This window comes from Ixodes scapularis, unplaced genomic scaffold (assembly GCF_016920785.2).
Source record: "Ixodes scapularis isolate PalLabHiFi unplaced genomic scaffold, ASM1692078v2 PGA_scaffold13__105_contigs__length_92229423, whole genome shotgun sequence".
NCBI classification, from domain to species: domain Eukaryota; kingdom Metazoa; phylum Arthropoda; class Arachnida; order Ixodida; family Ixodidae; genus Ixodes; species Ixodes scapularis.
In genome coordinates, this window is record NW_024609839.1 from 51113100 (window position 1) to 51132004 (window position 18905).

Below are 18905 nucleotides of genomic sequence, written 5' to 3' on the forward strand. Positions count from 1 at the left end.
ACTGTAGCCACGTGCCAAAAGCAGCTCGCGTGACCGTTTGTCGTGCCTTGTGCAGCAGGTAGGATGTACTGGATCCTACTGACATGGCGGAAGCTACGTCGAACCACTGCGTCGGACATACTGGAGGATGTGTTAAGGATCGCCTTCCAAGTCATCACCACACTTTACAAGAAAGTGGGGGTCATCATTGGTGACATCGTCATCGTCACTGATGACATCACCAGTGATGTCACGCGTCCTATAATGCACCGCGCAATTACGCCGACGGCGACGTTGCTCAAGTTGGAAACAGGTGCCCAAGAGCTGCGCTTTAAAAAAGAAAAAAAGAAGTAACCTGTGAATTTGGAAGGCAACTTTGTTTCCTTTCTTGCTTGCTACCTGTTTGGTCGAAAGAAATGGCACTCTTTTTATCTCGGTAAAGCCATGACTCATGACCCTGCAATGAGATGTGTGGTTCACTTATCGGGTGACACAAAGGTATTTTTATTTTCCTGATCGAATTCTGCCTATAAAAAACCAATTGCAAACTCCCGAAAAGCAATCTAAATAAAAAGGCTCGAGGTACACCTAAGCACTTCTTATGAGTTGTGAATGCGAAAGCATGTACGCCACTCTTCCACTCCCTTTCTTTTTGCTTACTTGTGCGACGGTCGAGCATGCACGCTGACCTTGGGCATGGAGCAGTGGAACCGCTGCCTCGCGCGGTGGTGGTCATTGAAACGGACGCGCAGCGGCCAATGGAAGCCTCGTTGACGCGTGCCAGCCAATGGGACCAAAGCCAAAATCTATCAGCTTCACTCCGCTCCTTTGGGATCGGGGAAACTAGGTTCCATTGGGCTAGGCTTTTCGCGTGATTTTATAGCTGGGAGCTGGCTTCACTTGGAGAAAGGAGTTAAGGTGCCGTTTGGCATGGTTTCAAAGCTGATGACGTCGGCTCGCTCCATAAGACGGTTAATGCTTTCGCATTAGAAAACAGCAGAAAAACTGTGACAACCTATAGAGAACAATATCAATATTTCACTTTTGACACCTTTTATTTACAGCTTATCGATAGTACTATACAGTCGATTGTTTTTCAATTTTTGGTTGTTCATAGTTCAAAAAAAAATTCCTACCATTTTCTGATAGTTTTCCTATAGAGGTTTTGGATTGCTCCTCGATAATTATCGGAAAGTCCCTAATTGCGGTTACGTTTTTCTCCGAGCTTCACATTTTCAAGGTGGACTCTTGAGGTTCTGTGTCATCAAATAAAATACTATCGATAGCTTTACGACAGTATGCTATCGATAGTACTATCAGTAGTTTACGATAGTCGACCATCGTTAGTACTATGGATAGTTTTTTTTCTCTATCGATACTTATACTTGGCTTCCACTATTGATAATATCGATAGTGCTATAGACAGTTTTGTACCACTACTAGGAACGGTTGCGTACCTCTTTGTGTCGAGCAAGCTTTGTATGGCGCTTTTTCTTTGGCAAAAAGATGGCCGAAGGTGCCCAAATATAAGTTAGCAATTTATAGCATGGTTACTGTGGCGTGCCTGTGACCAGCTGTGGCCAGGCCTCCACCAGTGGACACGTGCCACGGCAGGGATTGGCACCAAAAAATGACACTTGCATGAAGTGTATAAACGCGCAAAATTTTACCCTGCACTACGAACACACCCTCCAAATATGCATACATTTTTCGGGAAAACCAACGCATTCATTATGCGAGTAAATACAGTATGCATCAATTAGTGGCTCAGATCTGCCGAAGTGGCACTTAAACTTGGAGAACACTTCACTTAAGGGTGGGGACAGCCGAGAAAGTTTGGGAGCTCGGAGAGCCCATAAGGACACTCTGGGGAAGTTGCTGGTTTCCTAGAAACCTGGCTTAACCTCTAGCAGAGAACCAGCTTTTGACACCGTGCCTTCTTTTTGTGCGCAGCTCACGGAGATCTACTCGAGCGGGGGCGACCTGCACCTGGAGGCCCCGGCAGGCGAGAGCGAGATCACCAAAGAGCTTTGGGTGAGTGGCGTCGGTTGCCGCGGCCGTTCGGAGTCGCCGCTGATGGTGGGGTGCACCCGCAGGAGATCCCCCCGTACAAGACGAAGCCCGTGATGAAGGCCAACTTCGTGTCGCGGATCGAGAAGAATCACACTGTCTACATTCGCATCAAGCTCAACAGCACCAGCCGCGTCGATCTCATACTGCCAGTCGAGGTGGAGGTGGTCTCATGTGAGTCGTTCCTCTCGCTCTCAGAGTGTTTGAGTAGGGTGAGTGTGTTAGTCTGAGAGAGTCCGTGTGAATGGCTGAGCAAACAAGCGGTTTTGTGAGTGGACTGGAGAAGGTGTGCGAATCGGTGAGTTTGAGCAAACGGTTATGTACGTGAGTTAGAGTGCATGTCTTTGATTCTGTGTGTGTGTGAGTTTGAATGACTAAATGCGTGAGTAAGTGAGCTAAAGGTTGTGAGTGAGAGCAAATGTGTGAGTGAATGAGTTAGAGTTAGTGTGTATAACTACCGAGCAAGAGAGTATCCATGTATGCAAGTTGGAGCAAGTTTTTGAGTGAGTCTGTTTGAGCAAGTGTGCGTGTATGTCCTCTGATGTTTTTGGGATAGTTAATTTCGTGTTGCTGAGTCGTGCCCAAAATTTGCCCTGCGCTTAGTTGAGAAAGACAAAGAATCTAGTGCACATGATTTGAGTTGGTAAACACAGAACTTCGGGGAAAACAAGCTGGACGTAGCGCCCCCCATGGTTCGATCTCCTCTCTCACAGCCGACCTCGGACGCCGCGTTCGCGTACGCATCGATTGATGTTCAGTGACCATATCGGACGGACTCTGTTGTGCTGAAGGAGATGGTGGTGTGTCAGGATCAGGTGCATACTTGGGCTCTTTCGCCGGGCGTTTCAATGGGCGGAACGGGAACGAAAAGAGCTCGAAATAAAGATTTGACGCAGAGGGCCGATTTTCTCCAGCGCCAAATATTTCGACGAGCCTCACACGAAGAGCATGCTTTCTTGGCCACCTGACGGCCAATATTTTTTCCCCGGAACATGAAGCTAAAGTATCAAACTGCCAGATTTTGATGTAAATCCAATCTGCTACGTTCTCGCAGTACCTGGAATTTTCTCGCCCACGGAGGCCCTCGACTTTGGAGTGGTGCACCGACAGGACGAGCCGAGGAGCTTGCCCGTGAACTTGCTCAACTCTGGGCAAAAGCAGGTCTACATCACGGTGAGTTTGGCTACCAAGCGTGCTACCTGTGTTGACCGCCCCTGTAGACCGTTCCATTAGGGTCATAGCAGAGAGAGCAAAAAGAGAAAAAAATGCCCTCCCCCTCTCGCCCGCATGTCGTCTGCTCCGCCGAGTGGGCAGTACCTAGCATCCGGCTGGCGTACAAACTCTGTTAAAAATCGCGTCATTTTGGGAATTTCAAGCGCAGATGCGCAGATTTTGGTATGCCAGTTATCGTGTATTACTATGCTAGATAAAAAAGACTAACAGAGTCCACAAGTGCTGTTATCTGCGTGCAAATTAACAAAAAAAAAAAAAAAAAATAGGGAACACTGCGTGAGGCTGGCCGGTGTCTCCGGCGAAAAGTGAATCCAGTGACTGTACTTTTTTTACTATACAAAGTTCGTACTGGTGTAGGCCTTTAGCGACCATGAGTGGATGTCTGAAATAATAAATAAAAACATGCTCTCCTGCCGCAATACACGCAGTAGTTGACGGTAGTACTGCCGGCTGACTCAACTGCTATTTAAGTAATGGAAAAAAGATACGTCAGTTGATCATTTACTGAAATAAAACAGAGTGCTAAAAGGCTGATTTTGGAGTAGCCATAACTATTCTGAGAACGCGAGCCATTTCACAACGGCAGCCACGAGCAAGAGTTCAATGTTCTGTACGGAGATGGAGAATGGCAACCTCCCGTTTTGTCGTCTGCTAGCGGAATCGGGCACGTGCCCCCTCTCTCGTTTTACCCCGCCGAACCTGCTGAATTTCCCGGATGTATGGAGAGGGCACTGCTGTCGAACAAAATGGTGCCGCCCAGAGAGTGCTAAATGGAATGGTCTATACTTCGTTTCAGCTTAAAGGGAAGCTAAAGTGGTTCTTGAAAAAAAAAAAAAAAAAAAAACGAGTTAGAGGTGAATTTTAGAGTATTTGTGTCCCGTGAATCTGAATATAACGTCCGTTTTGGGCGTGATATTCAGATAGAAGTTGGTGCACCGCAATCGGAATTGCCGTGCACCAACTTGCCAGAGACCGTAGATTGCTGGTATAGTAGACTCGTTAATTCAAACTCCAGGGAGCCAGAAATTTTTTTTTAATTATCAAAAGTTTTAATTAATAAAAATTCATAAATATATGATGCAAGATAACATTATGATTTGCCATATAAAGGGCTACAAATACAATGCAGATATATGAGGATTTCCTCTACATAGGTCTACTGATCATAAGCAGGTATGCCATACCAGGAACATTTGTGAAACGTATGACAAAAGTCTATTTATCCCTCAAAAATGTTGTTTATCGTGGACTGTTAAGGCGGCACATGACAATTCAAAACAAAATTAAGTTTTTTCATCAGGCAAAAAAGTTGTTTAATGTGAGCTTATTAAGCAGGAGACGCATGAGCAAGGAAAACGGGCACCGTGGGGCAGTTTTCATAGCAACTTGCGCAAACGCTGTGACGTGGACCTATGCCATGCCGCCACGTCACGGCATCCGTCCAAGTTGATATGAAGATTTCTTCTTGGTTCCCGTTTTCATAGCTCATGCTTGCCCCGCTTGAGCCCCGTCGAGTGCGCTTTTCACCGAGCACCGGTGCACCGCAGAGAAGCAACACCCGTGGAAGCAAGCTCTGCGGGTGTTGCCTCTCTGCAGTGCATCGGTGCTTGAAAAGAGGCGCTTACTCAATGGGGCCGCATGAACAAAAAGTAGGAATTCCACGAAAACGCAGTTCGAATTACGTGGCCTATGAACACACTAAAAACAGAGCGGGACAACCCAAATTTTGAAATTTGTTTGAATTAACCAGAAGTATGAAATATTAGAATATGAAGGATCGCGAGCCTATGGTAGACGGCTCCGCAAAGTAACCGCGGCATAGCGGTGCCATCGGGAAGTCAAAGACATGGGCTGTGGATTTGACTCGGGCTCATCTCGAACCTGTTTTAAATTTGGTATGATTGCTTTCGGGGCACCTGGCTTTTTTCTGGTTTTCTGCGCGACTGCTAGGCCGTTGGTTAACTCCGAGTGCCGTGTCGCCTTCATTTTCTTGGCAGAATGTCATTGTGACGCCCGTGAACGAGGCAGTGGAAGTAAAGTTTACGCCGATGAAGGTGCCTCCGGACACGGTCAGGGCGACGCAAGTCGCCACGGTCACGTACATCCGTAAGTGTTTGTTTATTTATTTAGGTTTCTCTAGAAGCATGTGTTTCTGTTTTTTAGGGGCGAAGTTTCTTAGGGTCTAGCCTTATCCGTCTGGCATCCGTGCTCACATCGATCTTGCTGGTGATCGTGATCGTGCTCGTGAGCTCACGAGCTCATGAGCACGTGAGCACGTGCTCACATGCTAATGTAAAAAATAAAAAAAAAATAGCGCAGTGGACAGGATTTGAACCTGTGTGAGGAGACCCCAATGGATTTCTAGTCCATTGCCTTAACCACTCGGCCACGACTGCGGGACGAGTAGGAGGCTCTGAAATGTGGTAGTAACTCAAGAGCTGGGAATGTCATGGACGAGAAGTTGCATGTAGCCGCTCAACGTCTATACAGGAGAGGGCACTGCGGTCAAATGCGTATATCATTGCGTTAAACTTTGCATACATTGGCTCATTGTTTATAGACGAGAGGGCACTGCGGTCCAATGCTCAAATACATATATAACCACGTTCCATACCACAAATTCTCTTTCTGACATGGATGAAAACGAGTGAAAAGCTCAGCATGCTGCGGCTCAGCGTCTACGCAGACAAGCACCACCAGAGCTTTTTAGTTTAGGCTCTATTTTAGCAGGCCTGAGCCACCCATTGCTGCATAACTATGAGCCAAACGCTCCTCAACGTTCACATTATTGTTTACCTACGCACTTCTGTACTGCTTCATTTCCTTGGTACCGAAAGCAGGGATTGGTTTCGTCACCCGCCATTCGGGGCAGACATGGGTTCCTCAAAATCAGAAAGCTTGAGAACCCCTACCCTTGCCCCTTTGAGTTCAGGCTTTCTATAGGTAGCGTGTGTTACTAGTCTTTTAAAGGGATACTACAACGAAATTTCGGCGCTCATATTTTGGTCTATATGTGTTCAAAAGAGCAGTATCGCATGGAACATACCAATATCTTGTTAAAAAAGTCTCGAAAAGGAATTTTAAAACGAATTAAACGATTAGCAAAGAGCACCTAATGGATGTAGCTAACGCCTTGTTTGTACTGCTCATCTAGGAACCTTGACAGCTAGTGACGGAGATTGTCTCGTCTCCGGCCACGACAAGAGAAGGGGGGAAGGAGGAACTCCCCTCTTCCCGAGAATCCCTTTTGTGTGTCGCAGAAGTCGCTATTGTCCCCCTAGAAGATTATAGAAGATTAACCCGTCACTCAAAATTCGTACAAAAGCAGCCGCTTCGGTGGCTGGAACGACTAGGCCATCCTCTCGACGTCAGCCTCGCCGTAGCTTTGCTCATCTTGAGACGACCTACGTCACGATTGCGTTGGATGTCACGTGCTCTAAGCTGGGCCTTCTCCGGGCGCTTGCCAGAGTGGGCCGTTTATAACGAAAAATACAGCCACCAGGATCAAAATACAAACGTGCAATTGTCATTTACGGATATTGTGGATCATATTCAACCTATTTTTGAACACGACGGGAATATTTTAAATTTCGTTGAAGTATCCCTTTAAAAGGGAGGCTCCTGGGAGCCACTACTAGTTTCTTTTATTGTTCCTTTTATAGTTCCTTTTTCCAACCTCGATCATTTTCGTTAGTAGTGTGGATTACAGTCGAACCCTGATATATCGAAGCAAAAAGGGATCGTGAAATAGCTCGATGTATTGGTCGTTCGATGTTCAGAAGTATGTTAACTTGAACTTCAGTTGAAATTTTTGCTTACGTGCGCACTTCTTCACACTGACGCGTGGTGTGCGTGGCCGCGACCTCAACACCACGGGTGACGGAAGACGAGAATACGTAGGAAGAAAAAACTCTCTTCATTCATAAGAGAAATCAAGCAAGCAACAAAAAAAGGGACTAAAGTAAAATGAGACAGCAAAAATAAAATGACAGAACAAAAACGACAAAGCAAGACCACGAAAAGAAAAAGGTAAACAAAGATAAACAAGGCGTTCAAAGCGTGATTGCACAATGGCCGGAGTAGAGGTGGCGTGTTGTTTTTCTCCCCTACTTCTTTGCTCCTTTTGCTGCCCGTGACCACGGTAGTTTAACCTCGGCACCTGCAAACTGCGCAGCGACGGCAATGTTCGGGAAAAGCCTCCCTACCAGGGGGTGCGGCGAGCAGTTCGATGTATTGAATATCCTAGGTGGTAAAGTTCAATACAGATGCACAAGGCACCTACACTCTTACGTGGGATTTTCAAGGGGATGTTTCGACTGTTTGAAATGGTCATTATTTTTAAAAATCCGGGTTCAACATAATCGAGCTCGACTGTAGTTTAACGAGCGATTTTTCAATTCTTTTATCATGTTTTTCTTGGAGTAAATCAAACAAGGTTTACTTATTATTTATTACTTAAAGCCCAACCTACAAAAAGGTTTTCCGCAAGGTAGGAAAATCCTTCTTGCTACCCTTCCCATTCCCCCTCTCCCACTGCTATCTTGACAGCAGTGGGGGAGGGGGGAATGGGGAACGGTGGCGAGGAGGATTTTCCTGCCTTACGGAAAACCATTTTGTAGGTCGGGCTTTAAAGGTTTTGCTCACCTAAATCAATTCCCCAATAATTCTGGTGCAAAATTAATTTTGCAATTCATTTGGCAATATTTCGTTTGGAAATTATGGAATGATGCAACCTGTTCAAGGTCCAGTAATCTTTTCAGATCCATACTGGACTAGACACTTCGTCCAATCGACTTCAGTTTGGTTTGGTTGGCTTGGGTCGCTGCCAGGCCAGTGATTAAAATGCGTCAGTAGATTTTGTGGGCTAAATGGAACAAGAAGGTCAATTGGTTGTTTGAACTTGATTTATTTGTTGGCTGGCTCACCCAATTGATTAGCTTGCAGACATAGCTGATTGTTGACTTCTGCTCCACTTTCTAAAAGTGTATAATCTTGTTGCAGCGTCGAAGGTAAAACACATGAAGCAGTGTTCGGGCAAGATTGTGGTCAAGTCCAAAAACAACCAGTACAAAGTGACCATACCGTTCCACGTGTCCTTCATGAATGGGTAAGAAGAACCTTCTTTAACCTCATCAACACCTGTCTAAAAAAACATGTGCAGTCTAAGCTCGTTATAACAGACCTTGATTTTGACCAAGATTTCGCTCTGTTGTAAGAGAAGTATGTTGTATGCAGATATGAAGTTGAGTCAATGGTATGTAGAGGAAAACCCACCGAACTTCACAAATCGGTATGCTATATCGAAATGTCTGTTGTAACCAGGTCTGTTGTAATGTGCTTAAGCTATATATATATATTTATAAATATTTTTTTTTTTTGCAATATTTTAGCGCTGCTACTTGCAGCGCTGAAGTTTAACGACGATAGCAGAAACACTGTTTTAATTAGAAACAAACAAAATGAGCTTATTTCTAAGTGTTGTTATTGGAGATCAATAAAGAATGATCGGTGCTTTCATACAGTGATCAGTTACGGATGTAAAGAAACGTTGGTGTAATACGAGAAATTGTCTTTTGAAAGCCGCTCGTCATCGCGAATTTGGGCGGTTGTGCCGAGAGGGGGGGCTGGCCACTCGAAAGTGCCCCTCCAGTACAGTGGCGCTCCTAGCGGCAGTTTTTGACCCTCTACCAAACCTTGACCGAAGTTTCGTGGCCAATAACGCATAGAAAAACTCTTGTATTACACGCAGGAAGTGCACTCTTATTTAGCTACGTCGATTCAGCATCACTTATCCGGGCTGTTTACAAAATTAATGCATTTTCCCAGTTCCTCCCCAGAAATTGTGTCTATATAGTGGGGTGTTCGTGTTAACAGGCTCCCTATTAACAAGACACAACTGTTCGGATTGTAAAGCGGCCATCCAATAAAGGCCACTTTGACGACAACAAAGCAGAAGGAGGGAAGTGGGAAAAAAATTTATGGCAAATTGCGAAGCAATTATGTTGCATACGTCAACTTTCCAGCATCGCAAACGTTTAGCGATACTTCGAGTTTCCATACGCCAGACGCCTACGGCGCTCTTAACCAGATAGTTTAGCGCGTACCATGTGTACACTCAAAAGTTTGTAGAATGAAGCGATACTACCACTAATCGGGCCAATAAACGTAGCAATACTCCAGAGCCCTCCATACTCTCGACCTCCTCTCCCTCGGTGCGCACGGGTGGTCAAGCTCCCCCTCCCCTCTGGTCACACAACCTCCCCGTTAACCAATCGGCATCGAGCGCCTCGCTTCTCCTCTCTCACCCATCGATCAATCGGTGTCGAGCCTTGCGGCCATGCTTTTATCCAGGCTTCACTTTTATGCGGGCTTCACAATATGCCAAACACCTGGGCTAAGAACGTTTTGCGTTAAAGCTGGTGCCAGCAAGTGTTTTCGGCGCGTCAACGATCCGTCTTGTTCAATCCAGATCGCTGGAATACAGCCTGGAAGGCACCCGGTTCTACATCGGGCGCGCCAAGAGCCTCAGTGTGGCCGACATCCGGCCGCTGAACCTGTCCAACACGTTTCCGGTGCCGGTCGTGATCCACAGTATCGAGCTTCAGCCAGAGAGTCAGCCCCACTTCACCGTGAGTCGTTGCTTCCGGAAGTAGACGCTGCATATTTCTTTTTGAACCCGGCATTTCGGCGCAACAAAGCTTTTAAGAAAAATTTAACATCACACTTTTTTTTTAAGACTAAATGAGTTTGCTTGCAGGTAGAAAGAGACCACATAGTCATTTTGGGGCTGCATCCGAGTTTGTGGAGAAGCTGATCTCTGGGAATGTGGTGAAGGACAACAAAATTTGTTTATGAATTCGTGCTGTGTACAGAGAGATTTACCTTACAAATGCGAGAAGAAAAGTTAAGGCTCATTCATGAATTTGCGTTTAAGAGGGATTACTGCAATGAGTCTTAACCACTTAACCCATTGCTTTGGGGAGTTCATTCACCTGAAAATCTTCAAATTTATTTTTGTGCATAACATAAAAACTGTTTGTATTTAATTTAAAGGAATAGAATGTTGCACCTTCTTGCGCTAAAATACAGAGAAGCGGAGACACTGTTCATTTTTACACGTCTGATTTTATATGGTCGGTCGTAAAGACAAGTGCTTTGTAGGTGAATTAAAAAAAAAAAAAAATAATGCCAGGCTTGGTTTGTAAATATTCCCGAAATTGCTGTCACAGATCATGTACTTGTTTACAAGTCATAGTTGTTGCTTTGCTGAGGCAACGTTGCGATTTCTGCATCTCAAAGCTTTGCGCCACTTCGGAGCATCTATGATCAAGAATGTGAAAAATAAAACACGTTTTCGGACAGAGCATCTAAATTGTCTCACCAGCCAGTGAACCCAAATAATTAGAAACATGTTTGGTATTGTGATTGATAAATGGCAGCACCTATAACCTCCATAAAAAAAATGGCACGCATTCCACGGGAGTTTTTTTTGTAAGGAAGTGTTGCACGTCTTTAAGACATACTCCCCATTTCGAGGTCAAAATAAATGTGCGTCTAAAGATGCGCTTCCCAGTTAAGGTGTTAAGATGAGATGCCGGCGCCATCTATCGGGTGGCCCTCAAACTCTTCCAATCTGCGCATAACCAGCAGAAGGTTGTAGTGTATTAGTGAGATGAAATCTCTGCATCACGTAGGAGAAATAGTCGCTTGTAACATTCTCAGAATTATTTTCAAGGACATTTGTAGTGCTGGTCCAGCAGTGGTTATACATACAGGGTGTGGCCGTAAGGACCAAGACATTTGGCACGCCTTGCCAAATACAAATTCCAAACATACGTACCTGACATCGGGCGCGTGAACATAGTTTCGCCAGAAGTTTTATGTCTATTTTTTCAAGAGCTCAATTCTGAGGTAGCACAATATTAAAAATAATGCAAAGTCGGAGGCCGTGTATATCCCATGTCTTATACCAGCCTGTTTATCGTCGGCACACTGGTTTATGAGCTTGCTTCCGGGTGGGTTCCTGAATGCAAAAACTGTAAAAACCAATAGCACAGGCTGGCGATGAGCAAGGTAATTGCGATAATTAGTACTTTAGCGAAAAGACAGTTCCCACCTGGGAGCAAGCTTTTAAACCACCCCTGACTTGAGCTCTAAAAAAATATACAAAAAACATCTTGCCGAACTACTGTAAAAAATCGTGGGAGTGCCTGCCTCCTTTTACTGAAAACTGGGTTAATCTAGGGCATGGGCACTTGTTCGATCAAATTGGGCGCATAACATATAATTTGCAGAATTCCCAAGTTTGGGAAACGTTAATAGTGAACGCTTCCGCTGTATTTTACGGTATGCTTTTGTGCCCAATTTCAGGTATGTACGTTTGGAATTGAAATGTTGTAAGGCACGCCAAATCCGTTGGACTTTACAGCCGCACCCTGTACTTGTCACCATGTTTGTTTGATGAGGAAAAGAAGAAATGAAGCTAAGCTTTCCGGGCAGTTGCCTGACATTTTGCACATGGCACCTGGCCGCGGGGTGGTCGCAGCTCTGGGGTGACTGTGTGCGACTGCGTAGGTGATCTTCAATGCCTCAACGGTGCTCCAACCCAGCGAAACGAAGCCCGTGGTGTACCTCCAGTTCCACCCCGAGGACTCGGCGCTCCAGCTCAACGCCACGCTGCGTCTGCACACAAACGTCTCGCACTTTGACATTCCAATCTCCTGCTACAGCGGGAGACTCACCCTGGTGAGCAAACATTCTCCATTCTCGCAAGGAGGAAACAAAAATGTGGAAGGGCGAGGGTGCAGGCCGACCGGACCGCCGAAAAGAATACGAGAAATGCATGACTCGCTGGTTTTGCGGAGCCAGTGGGTTTCGGCTCATTTTATGATGGGTAGCCCGTAAAGGACTGTTTGTTCTAGATCCTCACATTTCTGCATCATTTCGGATTTATGCTGTAGGGTATGATGGGTAATCGAATAAAATGGATGTTTAGACGGCGGAAGTTTAGCCTGCCCCTTGGGGCGTCTGTCGTTTCCGCTGTAGGCGTGCAGTTGGACTATTGCAGTACGACCGCTGGCCTAGGGTCTTTAAAGCGAATACTCTTTCGTCTCGGATGGTCACGAGTGGTGTCGACGCAGCCAACCACACTCGAGCGTAAATGCACGAGTCATCCTTAATGGTTGTCGTGCAGTAGTGATAGAGAAACGCACGCCGGTACGATAATCATGTTCTTTAATGCTAGACCAGAATGGCGAGCGAGCTTCAGTAGCCGTGGAATTTGAGCAATTGGCTCGGTTTGAGAGGGACTTTGAAACTTTGGCTGCTTTCTGTCGCAGCGTCGGGTGCACTCCCTGAACAACGACACCGTCCTGGACTTCGGCACCCTGGGTATCGGCAACCAGCGCACCATGATCTTTGCAGTCATCAACGAAAACCCCATCGAGGTGGGTAGTAAAACACACGATAGTCGTTGTACACCGTGGGGGGCTCTGTATCGTAGGGTGTCGCAGGTTCCTTATCTGGCAGCAACAGCACGTGCAGATGCAATATGGTGCGAGTGGATTTTCTAGACTATATGCGTGTAAAACTGAATTGCGGGCACAAAAACAAAACTTTTAAAATCATGCCTTTTAATATTTGAGTCTCAACTGGCCAGAGAGCTTTTAACGAGCAAGAACTGACAAAATGCAAATGTGGTCAGGATCAGAAAGGCGAGCAAAAACAGAGATGTTACGTACCGCTTGACCTACATATCCACAGTGTTGGTTTGGACCAGTGGTTCTCAACTATTAATGTTTTGCAGATCCTTTGTGGTTTGGCACAGATGATAGAGGACTCCTAGAATGTCTTGGCAGACTCCAAAAAGTCTGCGGAGCCTTATTTGAGAACCACTGGTTTGGACCATTTATACGCATGATTTTTTTCCGGCATCTACTCATGAAGTGGATTGCCCGACACCGGAACAATTCATAGCACACTACTACGACGTGAAAAAAAAAAAAAGATGCAGTTTTTTAATGCTTTCATTTGGGTCCTTCTTATCCTGTCAGGTGACAATAAGACGGTGGGGCTCCAACATGACCAAGTGCCAAGTGGAACCGGTGGTTCAGGCGGATGAGTTTGATGGCCTGGTGGGCTTGGGGAATTCCTCCAGGCTAGGCGAAGAGGTGCGTGGAACTTCCCACCTTTTGCATCGATCCGAAAATATATTGGCTAATTGCAAGAGCATTTTTCTTGTCATTTAATCCTTATAATCGTCAATAAATTGTTGGTGGCACAGCCCATTACAACAGACCTTGTTACAACAGGCATTTGGATATAACATACCAAGTTGTGAAGTTCGGTTGGTTTTCCTCTATGTGCCATTGACTCAACTTCATATCTGCATACAACATACTCCTTTTGCAACAGATTGAAATCTTGGTCAAAATCAATGTCTGTTATAACGAGCTTAGACTGTACTTTACTGAATAAATTTGTGTAGTTACAGTGCTACGAAAGATTGGACTTGTTGCTACATGTCCTTGTATTGGTGCTTCCATTATTTTATTTATGCAGTTGACTCTGAGCCCTTCTGGCACTGTGTTGGTTTGGTATGTCACATTAATTTTAACTACAGTTCGACACAGTAACCTAGTAATGTTGTTATTTTTTTTAATTAGAGTAATCCCTCGTTATAACAGTGCCAACAGCCTTGAAGGTGGACGGAAACACTGCGGAACAGTCTGACCGTATATTTAATCAATCAAACCTTGGTAATGAACATCTCGCAGCAGCTTTACCGAGTAGAAAAAAAATTAAGTGGAGTTTGGCAATAATTTCATTTGGACATCAGTTCTCCTCGAATTGTTCCAGGTATCGCAAGAACACTGTTACCGCCGCTGCACTGCACTTTGTTTCGAAGCAGCCTTAGGATGTTTTCCCTCTCTGCAGTCGTCGGCATTTCTCAAAGTGCCTTTCCGAAATCACTTTGTGTTTACCTTGGCCACACACAGGGTCTACGATCGCAGCATCCGTGGCAGGAGCAATGACGGGAACGACCGCTTCGACGAGCGCAAACGAATCGAAGTTATCCTCGGTGGCTTTGCCAACATGTTTTCACACACTCCTGTAGAGATTGTTACGGCTATGGAAACCATGCGCCGCTCAACAAGCATGCTTGCAAAAGAAAATCTGACGTGCGCGAAGCGATTGGCGATTTCTCATCTTTGCGTCGCAGGCGTTCTTTCTACTGCACGAAAAACTTCTTGAACCCGTCCAATGTGCCTTGCTTGTTCTGCAAAATGGTGGACAGTGTCGAACAGCCGATTCCGGAATGTCGAATTCTTTGGCGATTTCAGACTTGGGCCGGCAACTTTTCTCAACCTCGCAGATCTAAGCAGCTTTTGGTAAACACTCCCAATTTCCCTACAACACATGTGTGTATGTAGTACGCTGCAGGTGCGCCCGCACACGCACACATCGGGGGTTCCCGAATGGTGATCTCTTCCGCGCTCCATCGCCCCTTTGACCCAATTCCAACAGGAGTCGCGCAGCGTCGGCCGCGGATGCTGCGAGTAGCGTCGGAACGTTCATGCTGCTCCCGCTGCTCTCCGCCTGCGTCCCCGCATCGGCGCAACAGCATCGGAAACGGCGCTCTGCCAGCTGTGTGCACTCTGCCGTCCGTCACCCGTTTACTTCGTTTTCCCTGTTTGCCGTTTGCCATAGTGGAGAAGGGGAGGGAACGCAAGGGTCTCTGTACGCCTGTGTGTAGGCTTGCATGCTTTCGGCACTGCGGCCTTTGTAATAAGCGTGGTCGGCCGCCGATACACTTCGAATGATCCGGTTAAAAATGTGTGCATTCCGGTCGGGACCACGTTGAACTTTGATAGAAGCGATAATTCGAAAAAGCGATTTCGGTATAACGAGGGATTACTGTAGTTTTTTTTGCATTACTGTAGGTTAGTTAGTGCTGCTTTAGGGAGGTCAAGTTTGTACAAGGCAAGAGGTCGCATAGATTCCACATTACTGCTGTCTGTCGCTTTCTTAGAGTCCCATGTACTCACTTCCTTTGTTGATATGATGATGAAAGCATAATGAACATCCTTCTCTTTCTTTGTCTCTCTGTTAAGACTTTGAGACTGAAGAGAAAATGACAAGAAACAACACCAGATGACTAGGCATGGGCGAATAGAGGATCTTGGTTCTGAATCGAATTCAAAGTGAATAGTGATTTTGGCCGAATAATTTCGAATAGAATAGTTAGAATAGTACGAGCAACAAATACCACAAGATGTGTTTAAACTATAGTTTTATATTTGCCCTTATTTGGTATTAGATGTACTGTAATTGTTAATTTCAAATGTATTGAGTTCGGGAGCACGAAATGGTCAAAATGGTCGGAAGCTTGTGCGACTTGGCCGGAAATCCAAGCCAGAGTAAGTCAAACCCGTTTATACCGAACTCGCAAAAAAACTTCTACCAGTTCGATCTAGTGGGTGATTCAATATAAAAGTTTTCATGAATTTGATTCTCAAAAATCCTTTTTCTGTTGAAATATCACACAATAAAGTAGTCTTGCTTGTTCTGCTGCTTTTTCTTCATTGCATCTGCGATAATGATATTTTTCTACGCTATCGATGCTGAGGCCGCTGCCTTCTGTATTTGCGCATTAGTGCTGAACTATGCCGAGAGCACGGAGCACGGCTGCTATTTTTGTTCGATGCAACCATAGTTTTTGCTATATATTATCACTGTAACATCACTGTGCACAAAAAATGTTCGATATAAGGAATCGTTCAATGTAAACGGGTTCAATATAGTCGGGTTTGACTGTATTTAGAAGGGTCGAATAATCCTATATTGTCGAATAGTTAAATTCACTTTGAAGCGAATGCCGAATAGAACAGAATTCGTTTGGCTATTCGTAATAACCGAATATTCGCCCATTCCTACAGATGACCCAATCAATGTAAAGGACAAGATCTTCTACCGTTTCTCAGTTTTGTCTCTCTCTTTGGCCTCAAGATTTCCTCGCTTTCTTTGTCGGCACCCAAGCTTCTCCACTCTTGCCCCTTTACCGCATAGCTTATTTTCCAGTGTGGAGTCGCACACTTCTTACCCAATTTCCGTCGATGCATTTTGTATAGTGGTGCGACAATCTGTCTTTTTAATTATGAGTGTGGATTTTCACTGTGCAAGACGAGGCCACGACGGTTATGTTTCCCATTTGATTTGTTGACGAGAAGATCGAAGCTTGCTCTCACCTGCACATACATCGCATTCGAAACACACACATGCGGGCTTATATTGGTGCAGTTTTGCCGCGCCAACCGTACAAAGAAGCTCGACTTGTATAGCAACGTTTATGTGAAAACAGCCATCTGTAGGAGTGTGCAACTTATGGAACGGAAAATATGGAACTGCTACTCCCTCTGCACTTGCAGGAAGAAACTGCGCTATTGAAGTCAAGCCCAAGGGTGTTTATGAAATGCCGCACCATCCCATTTTCGTTTTCCCCAGATTACGCTTGTGCCAAAGCAGTATGTGCTGTTCCGCATCAGCGTGACGGCGCCGGAAACGGAGGGCATCTTTGCGGGGGAGGTGTTTGTCGAGACTATGCACGAGGCAAGTCGGACGACACACGAGCAGACCCTGCCGCCATTGCTGTTGCCGGCGTCGATAAGAACTATCGCTAATCTTGTTCTCGCTTTTTTTAGGTGCTGAAAGTTTACTTCACGCTCCGAACTGCCAAGGGAAGCCTCATGTCAGACCCCGTGGTGTTCGAGAACGCGTTTCCGGTGAGTTTCCCCGTTTTCGCCACAAAATCCAGTTTGCGACGAGTTTAGGGTTTGACAATCTGTTTCTATACAAAGCCCTGCCCAAGGCACCACCCAAACTTAGAGCACCACTAATCCTATAAAGCTACTGCATTGAAATGCATTTGGCAGAATGACTGAACATGCAGTCAATTTTCGAATTCACTCAATATTTTTATGAGTCGGTTTCTAACAAGTAGAATGAACAAATCCACACATATTTTTGCCTAGAAAAAAAAAGAAAGAATTTTGGAACAAATAATAGTAGATAACTAAGAAGTGGACAGTCATTTATGCAGACTGCCGGTGTGGTCATGTTTGGTAGTAAATAATTTAATAACATTAAGAGGAGACCATTCATTTTTAGAAACAATGTATGGATGCAGGAAAGCTGTCGTAAGTAATATTAGTTAACAATTATATGACAAATATTTTATAAAAGCTCGAACATGGCACCTCGAGCTGTCTGCAAACTCGACCAGCCACCCCGCGTTTAATCTCGCCCGAAGTCGCCCGGCTTTTCCGTCGGTCAGTCTGTCCGACAGTCGGGGATTGCACGTCGCACCTCACGGGGCCGCTCCTCTCGGCAGGGCAAGGTGTCGTCGCAGAACCTGTACATCCACAGCACCTTTTCGCACGCCATGACGGTGACCTCGGTCAAGACGGTCCCGGACGACTCGAGGTTTTATTTCGAAGTCACCCAGAACGCGTCGCCCGTCTTGCAGCCGAGGAGCAAGAACTGGGTGCGTGAGCGTCACCGGCACGATGTGCAGTCGAATCTCGTTAATTCAAACTCCCTTAATTCAAACTTGCGGATAATTCAAGCTAACATTCAGGTCCCACCCTTTGCGTCCCTACGGGAGGAAACTCCCGGTAATTCAGACTTTGCTTCATTCAAACAAATTTTCGTTCCCCCTCAAGTTTGAATTAACGAGATTCGACTGTATTTACCCCAACCGTTGGCCCGCCCAGCAATTGATACGCAGCCTCCCAACGGGCCGCTAAAACACCCCTCCAGAGTTATCTACACAAAGGACCAAAACCTGCTGCAGGGGTTTTCAACCTTTTTGAGCTCGGGAAACGCTTATCCCTCTTCTAGTCGACGAACCTTTCCTGGTCCCAGTATCAGTGCAATGATGCAGTGTGGAAGCCTACAGCCTTCATAAGCGATGACGCTCATACTAGGGAGAGTTTGGCGCATGCAGGCATTGAATCATCAAATGTCGTACAGTCATTAAATCATACTTTTTCATGTTTCGTAACAATTAATTTTAGCTTGCTACGATGCTGTTATAATTAAGTAGCACTATTCGTGAATCCTTTGAATAGTTGTAGCCTTTTCTGGGAACCTTTGAACTCAAATTCAAATTGAAATGTTTGAAATCGATTCGAAGCGTCGAAACCGACACTCATTAGGTAATGTGATTTTGCCGAACAAACTATCATTGCGTGTGACCAAAGTTAAAAATTGGGATTTTGGTCCGCCTTGTTTAGGCAATTCTTTGTCGAGTATCTCGTTGAAATGTATCTTTTTTTTCCACCTGTGTCCGATGCTTTTCGTCAGAGAAAGTGTGCATGGTGACTGCTGAGGTGGCTTTTTTTTCTCCGAGGGTTCTTTTTGGTCCTTGTTGCATATTAAGGGGCTCCTTTGTTTCAGGCGGGAAAGTTATATTTCGACCCCCGGCGGGAGTGCAAGCAAACATGCTACACTGGGCTGCCGACAGCTACGGCAGGTAATTGTCTTTTTTACTTTCATCGCTGCTTGACAGATGGATGCCCCTTGTTAGCTTAGCTCTCCAAGTTCAAATTGGAAAGTTCAGTTTA

At 45.5% G+C, this 18905-nt stretch overlaps 1 protein-coding gene across 5 annotated transcripts in view; it reads left to right on the top strand.

Moving 5' to 3' along the window:
- The window catches only part of LOC8037163 (transmembrane protein 131), an 83685-nt gene that overhangs the window by 18687 nt on the left and 46093 nt on the right, over positions 1 to 18905 (top strand). For 4 of the 5 annotated variants that reach the window (XM_029966862.3, XM_029966863.3, XM_029966864.4 and 1 more), the window contains exons 8-20: positions 1933 to 2013; positions 2076 to 2223; positions 3104 to 3222; positions 5280 to 5388; positions 8284 to 8389; positions 9752 to 9911; positions 11857 to 12027; positions 12621 to 12728; positions 13335 to 13451; positions 16786 to 16890; positions 16983 to 17063; positions 17672 to 17824; positions 18739 to 18814. In XM_029966862.3, coding sequence (XP_029822722.2) covers positions 1933 to 2013; positions 2076 to 2223; positions 3104 to 3222; positions 5280 to 5388; positions 8284 to 8389; positions 9752 to 9911; positions 11857 to 12027; positions 12621 to 12728; positions 13335 to 13451; positions 16786 to 16890; positions 16983 to 17063; positions 17672 to 17824; positions 18739 to 18814 — 1534 coding nt within the window. The remainder of the gene's footprint in view (positions 1 to 1932; positions 2014 to 2075; positions 2224 to 3103; positions 3223 to 5279; positions 5389 to 8283; positions 8390 to 9751; positions 9912 to 11856; positions 12028 to 12620; positions 12729 to 13334; positions 13452 to 16785; positions 16891 to 16982; positions 17064 to 17671; positions 17825 to 18738; positions 18815 to 18905) is intronic. The other variant, XM_029966865.4, reaches the window with a different exon arrangement.